The 14,545-nt window shown below is 41.7% G+C and overlaps 1 protein-coding gene across 1 annotated transcript in view; it reads left to right on the top strand.

Moving 5' to 3' along the window:
- fgd5b (FYVE, RhoGEF and PH domain containing 5b) overlaps positions 1-14,545 on the top strand; it is a 69,582-nt gene that overhangs the window by 14,507 nt on the left and 40,530 nt on the right. The window contains exons 3-5 of the mRNA XM_084173350.1: positions 9,778-9,934; positions 10,020-10,078; positions 10,258-10,288. Coding sequence (XP_084029476.1) covers positions 9,778-9,934; positions 10,020-10,078; positions 10,258-10,288 — 247 coding nt within the window. The remainder of the gene's footprint in view (positions 1-9,777; positions 9,935-10,019; positions 10,079-10,257; positions 10,289-14,545) is intronic.

Consider the following 14,545-nt stretch of genomic DNA (forward strand, 5'->3'; position numbering starts at 1 on the left):
TCACACAAAAATTGTCAATGGAAATCAAATTGATCAACCCATGGAGGTCTGGATTTGGAGTCACCCTCAAAATTAAAGTGGAAAACCACACTACAGGCTGATCCAACTTTGATGTAATGTCCTTAAAGTAGTGTGTGTGGCCTCCACGTGCCTGTATGACCTCCCTACAATGCCTGGGCATGCTCCTGATGAGGTGGCGGATGGTCTCCTGAGGGATCTCCTCCCAGACCTGGACTAAAGCATCCGCCAACTCCTGGACAGTCTGTGGTGCAACGTGGTGTTGGTGGATGGAGCGAGACATGATGTCCCAGATGTGCTCAATTGGATTCAGGTCTGGGGAACGGGCGGGCCAGTCCATAGCATCAATGCCTTCATCTTGCAGGAACTGCTGACACACTCCAGCCACATGAGGTCTAGCATTGTCTTGCATTAGGAGGAACCCAGGGCCAACCGCACCAGCATATGGTCTCACAAGGGGTCTGAGGATCTCATCTCGGTACCTAATGGCAGTCAGGCTACCTCTGGCGAGCACATGGAGGGCTGTGCGGCCCCCCAAAGAAATGCCACCCCACACCATGACTGACCCACTGCCAAACCGGTCATGCTGGAGGATGTTGCAGGCAGCAGAACGTTCTCCACAGCGTCTCCAGACTCTGTCACGTCTGTCACGTGCTCAGTGTGAACCTGCTTTAATCTGGGAAGAGCACAGGGCGCCAGTGGCGAATTTGCCAATCTTGGTGTTCTCTGGCAAATGCCAAACGTCCTGCACGGTGTTGGGCTGTAAGCACAACCCCCACCTGTGGATGTCGGGCCCTCATACCACCCTCATGGAGTCTGTTTCTGACCGTTTGAGCAGACACATGCACATTTGTGGCCTGCTGGAGGTCATTTTGCAGGGCTCTGGCAGTGCTCCTCCTGCTCCTCCTTGCACAAAGGCGGAGGTAGCAGTCCTGCTGCTGGGTTGTTGCCCTCCTACGGCCTCCTCCACGTCTCCTGATGTACTGGCCTGTCTCCTGGTAGCGCCTCCATGCTCTGGACACTACGCTGACAGACACAGCAAACCTTCTTGCCACAGCTCGCATTGATGTGCCATCCTGGATGAGCTGCACTACCTGAGCCACTTGTGTGGGTTGTAGACTCCGTCTCATACTACCACTAGAGTGAAAGCACCGCCAGCATTCAAAAGTGACCAAAACATCAGCCAGGAAGCATAGGAACTGAGAAGTGGTCTGTAGTTACCACCTGCAAAACCAGTCCTTTATTGGGGGTGTCTTGCTAATTGCCTATAATTTCCACCTGTTGTCTATTCCATTTGCACAACAGCATGTGAAATTTATTGTCAATCAGTGTTGCTTCCTAAGTGGACAGTTTGATTTCATAGAAGTGTGATTGACTTGGAGTTACATTGTGTTGTTTAAGTATTCCCTTAATTTTTTTGAGCAGTGTATATACAGTATCAGTCAAAAGTGGACACACCTACTCATTGAAGGGTTTTTCTTTATTTTTACTATTTTTTACATTGTAGAATAATAGTGAAGACATCAAAACTATGAAATACCACATATGGAATCTTGTAGTAACCAAAAAAGTGTTAAACAAATCTAAATATATTTTATATTTGAGATTCTTCAAATAGCCACCCTTTGCCTTGATGACAGCTTTGCACACTCTTGGTATTCTCTCAACCAGCTTCACCTGCAATGCTTTTCCAACAGTTTTGAAGGAGTTCCCACATATGCTTTGCACTTGTTGGCTGCTTTTCCTTCACTCTGCCATCCAACTCATCCCAAACCATGTCAATTGGGTTGAGGTCGGGGGATTGTGGAGGCCAAGTCATCTGATACAGCACTCCATCACTCTCCTTCTTGGTAAAATAGCCCTTACACAGCCTGGAAGTGTGTTGGGTCATTGTCCTGTTGAAAAACAAATGATAGTCCCACTAAGCCCAAACCAGATGGGATGGTGTATCGCTGCAGAATGCTGTGGTAGCCATGCTGGTTAAGTGTGCCTTGAATTCTAAATAAATCACAGACAGTGTCACCAGCAAAGCACCCCCACACCATAACACCTCCTCCTCCATGCTTTACGGTGGGAACTACACATGCGGAGATCGTCCGTTCACCCACACCGCGTCTCACAAAGACACGGTGGTTTGAACCAAAAATCTCCAATTTGGACTCCAGACCAAAGGACATATTTCCACCGGTCTTATGTCCATTGCTCGTGTTTCTTGGCCCAAGCAGGTCTCTTCTTCTTATTGGTGTCCTTTAGTAGTGGTTTCTTTGCAGCAATTCGACCATGAAGGCCTGATTCACACCCCTCTGAACAGTTGATGTTGAGATGTGTCTGTTACTTGAACTCTGTGAAGCATTTATTTGGGCTGCAATCTGAGGCTGGTAACTCTATTGAACTTATCCTCTGCAGCAGAGGTAACTCTGGGTCTTCCATTCCTGTGGTGGTCCTCATGAGAGCCAGTTTCATCATAGCGCTTGATGGTTTTTGCGACTGCTCTTGAAGAAACTTTAAAAGTTATTGAAATGTTCCGTATTGACTGACCTTCATGTCTTAAAGTAATGATGGACTGTCGTTTCTCTTTGCTTATTTGAGCTGTTCTAGCCATAATATGGACTTGGTCTTTTACCAAATAGGGCTATCTTCTATATACCAACCCTACCTTGTCACAACACAACTGATTAGCTCAAATGCATTAAGAAGGAAAGAAATTCCACAAATTAACTTTTAATAAGGCACACCTGTTAATTTAAATGCATTCCAGGTGACTACCTCATGAAGCTGGTTGAGAGAATGCCAAGAGTGTGCAAAGCTGTCATCAAGGCAAAGGGTGGCTATTTGAAAAATCTCAAATATAAAATGTAGTTTTTTATTTGTTTAACACTTTTCTGGTTACTACATGATTCCATATGTGTTATTTAATAGTTTTGATGTCTTCACTATTACTCTACAATGTAGAAAATAGTAAAAATACAGAAAAACCCTTGAATGAGTAGGTGTGTCCAAACTTTTGACTGGTACTGTATATATATGTTTTAGTCAAACATCATATCTGTTTGGGCTTCTTGCGGTCAATTTGCAGTCTACAAATTATTTTTAATTATGTTCCGGCTCCCTGACCATCTGCTCAAGAAAAAAACAGCCTGCGGCTGAATCTAGTCGATGATCCCTGCCCTACAGTGTTAAAACAATACCCCAAAACAAGTTACTGTAAGACCACAGGTGTTAATTCCCTAACACTATGAACAGCATTAGAAAACTTGGGGGGCCAAATAAAATCACCCGCGGGCCAAATTCGCCCCGTGGGTCGCCAATTGGGGAACCCTGCTGTAGGTATTAAACCCTTATTTTCCTATTTATTTCCCAGGGTGCCTTTTGAGTGAATTTTAGAAGTACCAGTACCACCCATGACTGTGTTTGCTAGTGACAGAGACATGATTGTTACAATAGTTTGACAGCCTTATTTTACCTTAACACAGTGGTCTGAAACTCCTGGTTTGCAAGCCACATTATGTTGGCTTGCAAATTGTATAATTCCTATTGGAATCCAGCCAGAGTTAGAATATTCAACAATTGGAACTTTTAATCACTGCAGTTAGAATGACTGCCAAGGTAGGGAAGAATGATAAATGAGACTACTTAAATCATCTATACTGGTACAACCATCTCAATAACGGGTGAAATAAGTCCAAACACTTACAGATTGGATTGGATTAGTTTAGAAAAATGTTATTTATCTTTGTGTAGTATAAGATCAATTACTCAATCAATGTACATGCAGAAACATAGATATTAAAACAAGCTATTTCTAAAAAGCAACCTGCAACAAAGCCTGCTGGGAAATATGATACTGTGGCCCCTCCCATGTCTTTTTCACTCTGAGAGAGCTAGCGGAAATTAACTAAACGCAGTGGAGTAACAACAACACCTGGTTAACACTTCATTTATTCACCACTGGTGGTGTCAATTTCAATTCCACTGGTGTTAACCCCACTAGAATCAACACTCAGATATAACACTCACAACACTTTTTACCTCAACACAGAGATTTTAACACCCACACATTTGTGACCGACCGGCTCGATTTGGTCTTATGTAGCAAAATTTGAAATGGTGCTAGAAAATGGTATATCATACACTACAGTTGAGGAACAATGGGAAAGTAATTCTGCTTTGAAAGTTGATAAACTTGTAACCACACTTTTGAGAAAATGGCCTTTGAATGTTTTGGTACACCCACTCGTGAGCTCTTCTTTGTCTACACCCATTCAGCATCGTTCACACCCTCCTAAGCTATTGCCCCGCACGTAAACTCAGAGCGTTATCAGATTGTCCGTTCGTAAATTCGCACACTGGACACTCTGGCCGAGGAGTAGGGTTGATCCGAGCATCTGTCCTAACAACAGCAGTCAAGCACCCAAGCTAACGTTGGCTAGCTTGCTAGCTACTTCCAGACACAAATGAGAGAACAGCTCACTCTGACCATTTTATCCACCCTAGCAGAGCTGGTTGGGCTGTTTTTATGTTATCCAGAGCGTTGGTGACTGCAACTGTGCTGCTGGCAACAATTTAATTACACTTTTTTGCTAACATTTACTGGCACCGGCCATATTCAACGGGTGTTGAGCGTTCGTAAATGTGTCAGTTATTCTGCGCTCTGGCACACTCAGACGAGAGTGCTCTGAAATCAGAGTAGATAGCCAGAGTGAATTTACCAGCTACGTCTATCAACAGTTGTCACAGTGACATTAACATTCTATTGAAATTGTTACTTGCATAGGAGTATTTTAAGACATGTAGCTAGCTAGCTATCTAAACAATGAACCATAATCCCAACTCATGACATTACTACCCTGCATGAATCTGCAGGTTCATTAGGCTAGCTAACATTAGGCTATAACTAGCAAAGCAAATGGCTCTGAGATACGAATAATATTACTACACAGATCATACCACCTAACGTTAGCTAACTAGCTAACAGTACATTTTAACTTGAAATGAAAATGACTTACTGACAAAATTAGAAATGTGTAATATCTGAAAATGTAGCTAGCTAGACTATCTTACCCATATACATGGTTGGACGCTTCTCCCTCTCTGTCACGGATGCCATGGTTGCCTTAGTTTGAAGATGTAATCCGGAGACAGGTGTTTTCTCCATCTCCTTAGCTATCATACTCTAATTCCACTGATTTCAAAACTCGATCTCTCGGCATTTCCAGCCCACTCATGATCTCAGCCAATCATGGCTAGCGGGAAGGTTGCTGTCTTTTTCTGTGGCTAAACCAACTAGGCTCGTAATGTAACAATTGTATTCCTATTTACAGATGGTATAATTTGTTATTAAGGCACATGAAAGTTCACATGTTCCAGAAGGCATTTCTATCCAAAAACCACCAAAAGAATGTTCTACACCGGTTCGATAAAAAAAAAGTACTGATTTATATCGTTCCTTTCTGTTCGTTTTTAAAACTCTGTATTTTTTACATTTAGCTCAACATTAAATTAATTCGCATATCAGTGTGGATAGAGCAGCTTGCTGTGGAGCGGGTAAGCAATTTAATCTGTATACGAAAGTCATTAAGAGCTAATTGTATTTTGCCATAACATAAGCATGTGGTCCTCTGTAGCTCAGCTGGTAGAGCACGGCGCTTGTAACGCCAAAGGTAGTGGGTTCGATTCCCGGGACCACCCATACACAAAAAATGTGTTTATGCACGCATGACTGTAAGTCGCTTTGGATAAAAGCGTCTGCTAAATGGCATATTATTATATTATGGTTTAATCATAATGAAAGACAAACACACACATTGTGATGCTAGTCACAGTGTAGCGCGCAAGATGCAACTGACATTTTGAGGGTGCGAGAGAGGATGGAGGAAGCTTGCTTTTAAGCGCTGTGCATCTTTTTATGACATGCATTATCTGAATTAGCCCCACAGAATTATACCTATGGAGAAACTTTGAATGTTTTTGAACTTCTGAGTTGGTTTAATGTTGGACCAGAGCAAACGTTAGCTAGCTAGCTAACAAGCTTGTGTGTGCAGAGCAGCACTAGAATTAATAACACGTCTTACCTTTTTGTTTTTAATGAATCCAATGTGAAACGTGATAACTATAGGATCCTTAACGAGCATTGAAAAAGTCAATCCATTCTTCTCTAATTAAACATCTCTCCCTAATTTCCGAATTATGATTGTATTGTCGTCAGTAGGCTACGGTAACCTATGCTTCAGAGGGGAGGGGCAGGTAGCCTACACACACACCCACTGGCAAAGATTTCCAGCTGGCAGGCAGACGCTGGAATAAGTGACAGAGTGAGGGCTTTGCATAGGCGCTTTGTTGCGGGACTGGTTTTTGTGGGACTGGAAAAAACATGCCCGGAATGTAAAAGTACGTTATTAATCGGTTTCCATGCTTTTAAAAAAATGGTTCTGTTCCGGAACAGTACAGATCACATTCGTTTTCGGTTCGGGTTCTGTTTCTCAAATAATTTGTTATTATCCAGTTTTCTGTTCTGTTCCCCGAGGACTTGACATGGACCAACAACACCACCACTCTTGTCAAGAGGGTGCAACAGCGTCTCTACTTCCTAAGGTGGCTGAAGAAGGACTGCAGCATCGTCAAGTACACCACACACCCCAGCCACGAGCTGTTCACTCCCTTACCGTTGGGTTGATGATATCGGCGCATGAGGTCTGATACTAACAGGCTCAGAGACAGTTTCTATCTACAAGCCATCAGACTGCTCAACACTTGAACTGGGCTGACCACACATGTACTCACACACACACACACACACACACACACAAGCACACACACACATACATATTCATGCTACATACACATCACAACTGCTGCTCCACCAGACTCTTATTATGATTTCTAAATACTGCACAATTTCAACACTTGCCCCCCAATACCCCCTTCCCCAAAACACATGTAAATAAATGTTGGACTATAAATTGTGCCTTCCTGTATTATCCTTATGCTAAAATGTTTATTCTATTCTACTGAGCCATTTACTTTATGTTCGTATTCAATTTGTAAGTCACTCTGGATAAGAGTGTCTGGTAAATGACTTAAATGTAAATGTATTCTTATCTTTTATTATTGTTGCGTTGTCGAGAAGGAACCAGCAAGTAAGCATTTCTTTGGACGGTGTATACCATGTGTATCCCGTACATACAACTAATAAAACTTGAACTTGAAACTTGAGGTTGGTCAACAGTGGTCAGGGGCTCTGTCTGTAGGCTAGGTGTTGGCTAGAGTTTTGTCAGCAGTGGTCAGGGGCCCTGCCCATAGGCAAGGTGTTGGCTACAGGAAGGCCTGGGTGTGGGGCCTGTGAGGTCATTGCCAGGTCATCCCTGGGGAGGAAGCGTCCTGCCTTTGAGCGTCCACTTCCCTGTTTACGGGAAATGCTGGAGAAGGGGTGGAGGACTTTAAAGGGCTTACAGTACATACAGGTCTTGACTTGTTTGTGGTGTTGAACCCAGAAACAGTCAGGCACCGGGTTACACCTCTTGTGATAGCATTAGCAGCACAGCACTGAACATACTGAGGCACAATTATTTGTTACCCCAGTCTTCTTTACAGGTATCTTTACTAATTTAGCCACTAGAATAATTACTATCCGAGAAACCAAGTCCTTCAGTATATTTGAGGTCACTGACCAGTGGACACTCACCCTTCCACTATCAGCAGGACTCAGAAAGAGCCTGGGGAAGCGGGGAAGTATCATTTGTTATCTCCTTTTGTAATTTGCCACAGGAGATTTTGCCTTTGGCTGTGATAAAACATAGCACAGAGGCTGCAGAGACTGGGATGCTAGTGCCTTGCTTAAGGGACAAAGTTGTAACATGCTGAGATTAATAAGTGTTTTTGGTGGGAAATTATTTGGGAGCTGAAAACTGGGAACTGACTGAATCGGTTCCTTTTGGTCCAATTTAGTCGAGGACACTAGCGTTAACTGCATCCCATCCGACTGATGCTGGTCCATGGCCTGGGTATGGCTGTGTCGCTGGAGGCACTCTAGATTTATTGGTCTCTCCCCACACTGAAGACCTCTTATCTCTTTTCAGAATTTCACGTTGACGCTCTACATATGTCTGATGTTCCTCCATATAACCTGCTATTATTACAGCAGTATTTTAACATGGAGACATAAAGTCAACTCGGTTGAGTGCTATTCTTCTGCATCATATATCTCACAGATTTATGGAGAGAGGAGAGTGGGACTGCTCTGAGGTATGCTGGCCATGTTCACTCCAATGCATCCCACAGTTGTCACATTGGCTAGATGTCCTTTGGGCGGTGGACCATTCTTGATACACACAGGAAACTGTTGGGCGTGAAAAACCCAGCAGCGTTAAAATTCTTGACACATTCAAACTGGTGCGCCTGGCACCTACTACCATACCCCTTTTAAAGGCACTTAAATATTTTGTCTTGCCCATTCACACCCTGAATGGCACACATACACAATCCATGTCTCAATTGTCTCAAGGCTTAAAAATCCTTCTTTAACCTGTCTCCTCCCCTTCATCTACACTGATTGAGTGACATCAATAAGGGATCATAGCATTCACCTGGATTCACCTGGTCAGTCTATGTCATGGAAAGAGCAGGTATTCCTTATGTTTTGTACACTCAGTGTAAATGGACTTCATGTTGTGGTCTGTAGATAAAGACATTAATGATGGAAACACCATACATAGGCTACAGCACGTTGGAATGGGCAGATAGTCTTGAAACATTTCTCTAACAATGTCATTGTTCTCTTCCTGAACAAATGGTTTTGAATTTGTTTCTCTGAGAGACTTTGAGTTTTATTAGCCATTCATCATGGCAGAAGGCCTGACACCGTGACCTATGAGAGATCACTCTGGGGTTGATTAATCCTCCTTTCCATTGATCAGACATGTTCCTCTTCATTTCCTATAAAGAAGCATTACCAGCCCTCTTTGGTTGGTTTGGAAATGGACCCTAGCTGAAGACAAGCTGTGTCTCACTCTGTCTCCCACCTTCATATTAATCTCATGGATGGTTTTTATGTTTGTTATTTTTTATCTGGCTAATGATCAGAGTTTGGGATTTTATTAATTTGATCCACTGCCCATCAGATGAGTTAGGGCTTCATAACGCCTCCCTGTAAATGTCCTTTGGTTTAGTAATATCTTTGACGGGTTTATTACTACTCTCTCTCTACTCTCTCTCTCTCTCTCTCTCTCTCTCTCTCTCTCTCTCTCTCTCTCTCTCTCTCTCTCTCTCTCTCTCTCTCTCTCTCTCTCTCTCTCTCTCTCTCTCTCCCGCCGTCCTCTCCATCCCTCCTTCTCTGGCTCACCCTCATCATCTGCCAGATTTCAGTAAACTGCACTGACAAAACTGTCACGGTATGGCATGTTGTGTGTGTGTGTGTTTGTTGATGTACGTATGTTGATGTTTATATGCGTGTTTGTTGTGTATGTGAGAACTACACTACAGTAGGATCTTCATTTGAGACAGTTTGCTACAGCAGGAAAATAATCCTGCAGCAACAGGAAATGTGAATTATTATGTGTATTATAACTAATTAAACATTTTTCGTAAGAGAAAATCAAGTCTGACATTTCTAAGTGGGAATTACAAACTTCAGATGCCTTTTTTAACCTCAAATACACTACAGGTTTTATATTTATATTTCCTGCAAATTCTCCTGCAACAGGGTGATCAAATTAAGATCCTACATCTCTATACTGATGCTCTTATCCTGTCCTGTCATCTCAGTGCCTATACAGAAGCCTACACCGTGTGCTCCATAGCTGTTGGTTCACCTGGCGGTTCAGGAGTTGAGGCAGGGGGCGGGACAGTGGAGGAAGAGGACCAAGAACGCACCTCTGAGGAGGAGGAGGAGGGAGGAGCAGATAACACATATGACAGACGGGTAAGTCTTCAAAACCAAGATATTGCTATTTTATTATGTTTGCTATCCCATAGAGATTTGTTACTGATAATGTTGTTCTTTACAGACTGATGGTCGATCCAGAGCCTTCTACATTGCCAAAGAGCTGGTGGACACTGAGAGATTGTGAGTGACCTGAGTATCACATATAACACTAATTATCAGCCTCATTGTAACTCTTTAACTCTGTAATATTGTTGTGTCCTTTTCACTTTGTTGTTTCACCTTAATAACCTGGAAATTAATGCATTTTTATATTAATCTGCACATGTAAACCTGACAGTGCCTCAATTCTCTCGCTGCAGACATGTGAAAGCCCTCAAGCTTCTCCAGGAGGTAAGTATCAAGAAGTCTTTGAACCAGACATGTATTTCTAGATGGATTGGATTTCCTCTCACCTTCATGGAGCAAACTCTGCTCAAGGAAAGCTCTCTGTCGTTGGGCGTTTAGTGCCCCTATGAGCTGGTAGGAGAGAGAGACAGAAGATAGATTGGAGAAGCAGACAACAAGGTTTATACTAATGTTATATAAAAAGTCATTAATATTCCTTGTTTGCCATTATATCCAATGGTGGTTATTGGTTATTGGTGAGAGTGGCGATGGGCTCTATCCGAGGGCCAAGGTGGCTGGGAGGGCATCAAACACTTCCCTGAAGTATGTGTGGTGCCTCCACTCATCTCACTTTGGTCTCTCTGTGAACCACATTCCCCAATTAGAGCCCCACCAGCCACTATACTTTAATTTAATTTAGAAGGTATAACAAACTGACCACAGTGTTTAAGTGGCAGTCTTTCTCCAATGTATTTACAATGACATAACCCACAGACTTTTGGTAGCTTGGAGCTTAAAAGCCCTAAAAAGGCAAAACACCTCAAAGTACAAAGTACTTGCTTTATGTTTTTTGTGTGTTCTCTGTTAAATGTTTTCTCAGCCTACATGTTCACACATTCTATATACAGTGGGGGAAAAAAGTATTTAGTCAGCCACCAATTGTGCAAGTTCTCCCACTTAAAAAGATGAGAGAGGCCTGTAATTTTCATCATAGGTACACGTCAACTATGACAGACAAAATGAGATTTTTTTTTCCAGAAAATCACATTGTAGGATTTTTAATGAATTTATTTGCAAATTATGGTGGAAAATAAGTATTTGGTCAATAACAAAAGTTTCTCAATACTTTGTTATATACCCTTTGTTGGCAATGACACAGGTCAAACATTTTCTGTAAGTCTTCACAAGGTTTTCACACACTGTTGCTGGTATTTTGGCCCATTCCTCCATGCAGATCTCCTCTAGAGCAGTGATGTTTTGGGGCTGTCGCTGGGCAACACGGACTTTCAACTCCTTCCAAAGATTTTCTATGGGGTTGAGATCTGGAGACTGGCTAGGCCACTCCAGGACCTTGAAATGCTTCTTACGAAGCCACTCCTTCGTTGCCCGGGCGGTGTGTTTGGGATCATTGTCATGCTGAAAGACCCAGCCACGTTACATCTTCAATGCCCTTGCTGATGGAAGGAGGTTTTCACTCAAAATCTCACGATACATGGCCCCATTCATTCTTTCCTTTACACGGATCAGTCGTCCTGGTCCCTTTACAGAAAAACAGCCCCAAAGCATGATGTTTCCACCCCCATGCTTCACAGTAGGTATGGTGTTCTTTGGATGCAACTCAGCATTCTTTGTCCTCCAAACACGACGAGTTGAGTTTTTACCAAAAAGTTATATTTTGGTTTCATCTGACCATATGACATTCTCCCAATCCTCTTCTGGATCATCCAAATGCACTCTAGCAAACTTCAGACGGGCCTGGACATGTACTGGCTTAAGCAGGGGGACACGTCTCGTACTGCAGGATTTGAGTCCCTGGCGGAGTAGTGTGTTACTGATGGTAGGCTTTGTTACTTTGGTCCCAGCTCTCTGCACGTCATTCACTAGGTCCCCCCGTGTGGTTCTGGGATTTTTGCTCACCGTTCTTGTGATCATTTTGACCCCACAGGGTGAGATCTTGCGTGGAGCCCCAGATCGAGGGAGATTATCAGTGGTCTTGTATGTCTTCCATTTCCTAATAATTGCTCCAACAGTTGATTTCTTCAAACCAAGCTGCTTACCTATTGCAGATTCAGTCTTCCCAGCCTGGTGCAGGTCTACAATTTTGTTTCTGGTGTCCTTTGACAGCTCTTTGGTCTTGGCTATAGTGGAGTTTGGAGTGTGACTGTTTGAGGTTGTGGACAGGTGTCTTTTATACTGATAACAAGTTCAAACAGGTGCCATTAATACAGGTAACGAGTGGAGTACAGAGGAGCCTCTTAAAGAAGAAGTTACAGGTCTGTGAGAGCCAGAAATCATGCTTGTTTGTAGGTGATCAAATACTTATTTTCCACCATAATTTGCAAATAAATTCATAAAAAATCCTACAATGTGATTTTCTGGATTTTTTTCCCTCAATTTGTCTGTCATAGTTGACGTGTACATATGATGAAAATTACAGGCCTCTCTCATTTTTTTAAGTGGGAGAACTTGCACAATTGGTGGCTGACTAAATACTTTTTTCCCCCACTGTATGTAATGTATACAATAACTATGTATTCATACTATGATTCTCTCATATCCATGAGATGTCCACCGCCCTCATATGATGTCTGCTAAAATGTTTTATCTGGTTCTTCAATGATAGACGGAACATACAATGTTAACGTTGATTAAGGCCAAAAATAATCTAATTTATTACATGGAATGTGCACAGGCTACATGATGGCAAAAAAAGCATAAGGCTTTTAAACATTTAAAGAGATTGTCAGCAGATTAGGCTTTCCTGCAAGAGTTACACTTCAAAAAAGTATACATTGATTATTTCAAGAGGGGCTGGATTGGAGAGGCCTATGCTGCTACCTACTTTAGTAACATCAGAGGTGTGGGCATCCTGATAAATAAGAAGACACCCTTTTCCCTTATATCCCAGCACACGGACCAAGAAGGCCATTTTCTCATTTAGAATGATACCTTACATGGTGAAAAATACACATTGATTTCATCGTATATGATTTGATTTGATATCCCCCCAGGGGGAAATCTGGTGTTTTTGATAGAATTCAAGCTATATTAGATCAAACCCAGACAGGAACCATTATTTTAGCAGGCGACCTAAATCACACATTTGGCAAGAGACAGACATGAAAATAAAAAGGCTAATTTAAGGAGCCTCTTAAGAAGCTGAGAAATGTCATATCTACAAATAATTTACAGTACACCTGGAGATTACTATTCCCAACTTCAAAAGACTACTACTTTTTTTCTCAAAGTAAGAAAAGTTATTCAAGAATTACCTTTTTTTTCCTTCCAAAAATGCACTCAACAATATACTGGGTTCAAAATTCCTTGACTTAGTGATATCGGATCATTCTTCTGTATCATGCTGAATTACACCAACAGAAAATACACTTAGCGACAATATCTTCAAGACCCTACATTTATTAAATACATTAATGAAAAAAATTAAGACCATTACAATTACAAATGTAGACATATAAAACAGAGAAAAGCCGACCTCCGACATAATTTGGGACGCTTTTAAGGTATACATTAGGGGAATGATAATCTCATACTCGGAAAAGCCCATAGAACATCTTTACAAGGTAAAGAAGAAAATACCATTTCTGAACTTAAGCAGGAATATTATATTTTACTTTTGAAGAGAGACAACAACTACAGCTTAAACTCAAATAAAGCATACTATTTAATGGCAAATAAACCTGGTAAACACCTCAATAACTCTGAAGCAACTATCAGCAAAATAAATAAAAAACACTACGAATAGAAATCACCAAAAAATAAATATTAGACACAGTCAAAACATTAGCACGGAGAAAGGCACCAGGTATCGATAGCTCTCCCATATAATTTATTTGACATTCTGGACCAAAGTAACACCCTTATTTACTCAAATGACAACACACGTCACTCAATTCAGTGCTTCCGAGTTCCATGTATCAAACAGTTATTTCAATTATATTAAAACCAGGCAAATCTGGAGAGTCCCCTGCAGATTACAGACACATAAATCTAATAAATTGTGACAATAAAATAATAACAAAACTCATAAGCAACAGAATGGCAAAAGTCTACCAGACTTTATACATATTAATCAAACATGGTTTAATAAAAATAGACACTTACAAACAAATACAAGAACATGTTTCAGTATAATACAATACGCTAAAAAACAAGATGTAGATTTGTCAATAATGGCTGTTGATGCCGAAAAGGCTTTCGACCATCTTGAATGGCCTTTTCTATTCAAGACTTTGGAAGCCTTCAACTTTCAAGCTGAAATAATACATTTCATAAAAATATTATATAAGCATCCGCATGTTCAGATCTTGGCAGACATATTTTTTTTTGTCTGTGGTGAAGTCAAATCGTGTGAATCACTCAGACAAGATAGAATCATTGGGATGGCTTTGAATTATGTAATTATGTAATGGAGGGTTACCTACAGACTGGAGAACATCACTGTCTGCATTAGCTGTGTGGATGCGTTTTCAGCAGCAGAGCAGCCTATCCTATTTTGGGGGAGGGTAATTGGTTCATTGCACA

This window comes from Coregonus lavaretus (assembly GCF_964263955.1).
Source record: "Coregonus lavaretus genome assembly, chromosome: 12".
NCBI classification, from domain to species: Eukaryota; Metazoa; Chordata; class Actinopteri; order Salmoniformes; family Salmonidae; genus Coregonus; species Coregonus lavaretus.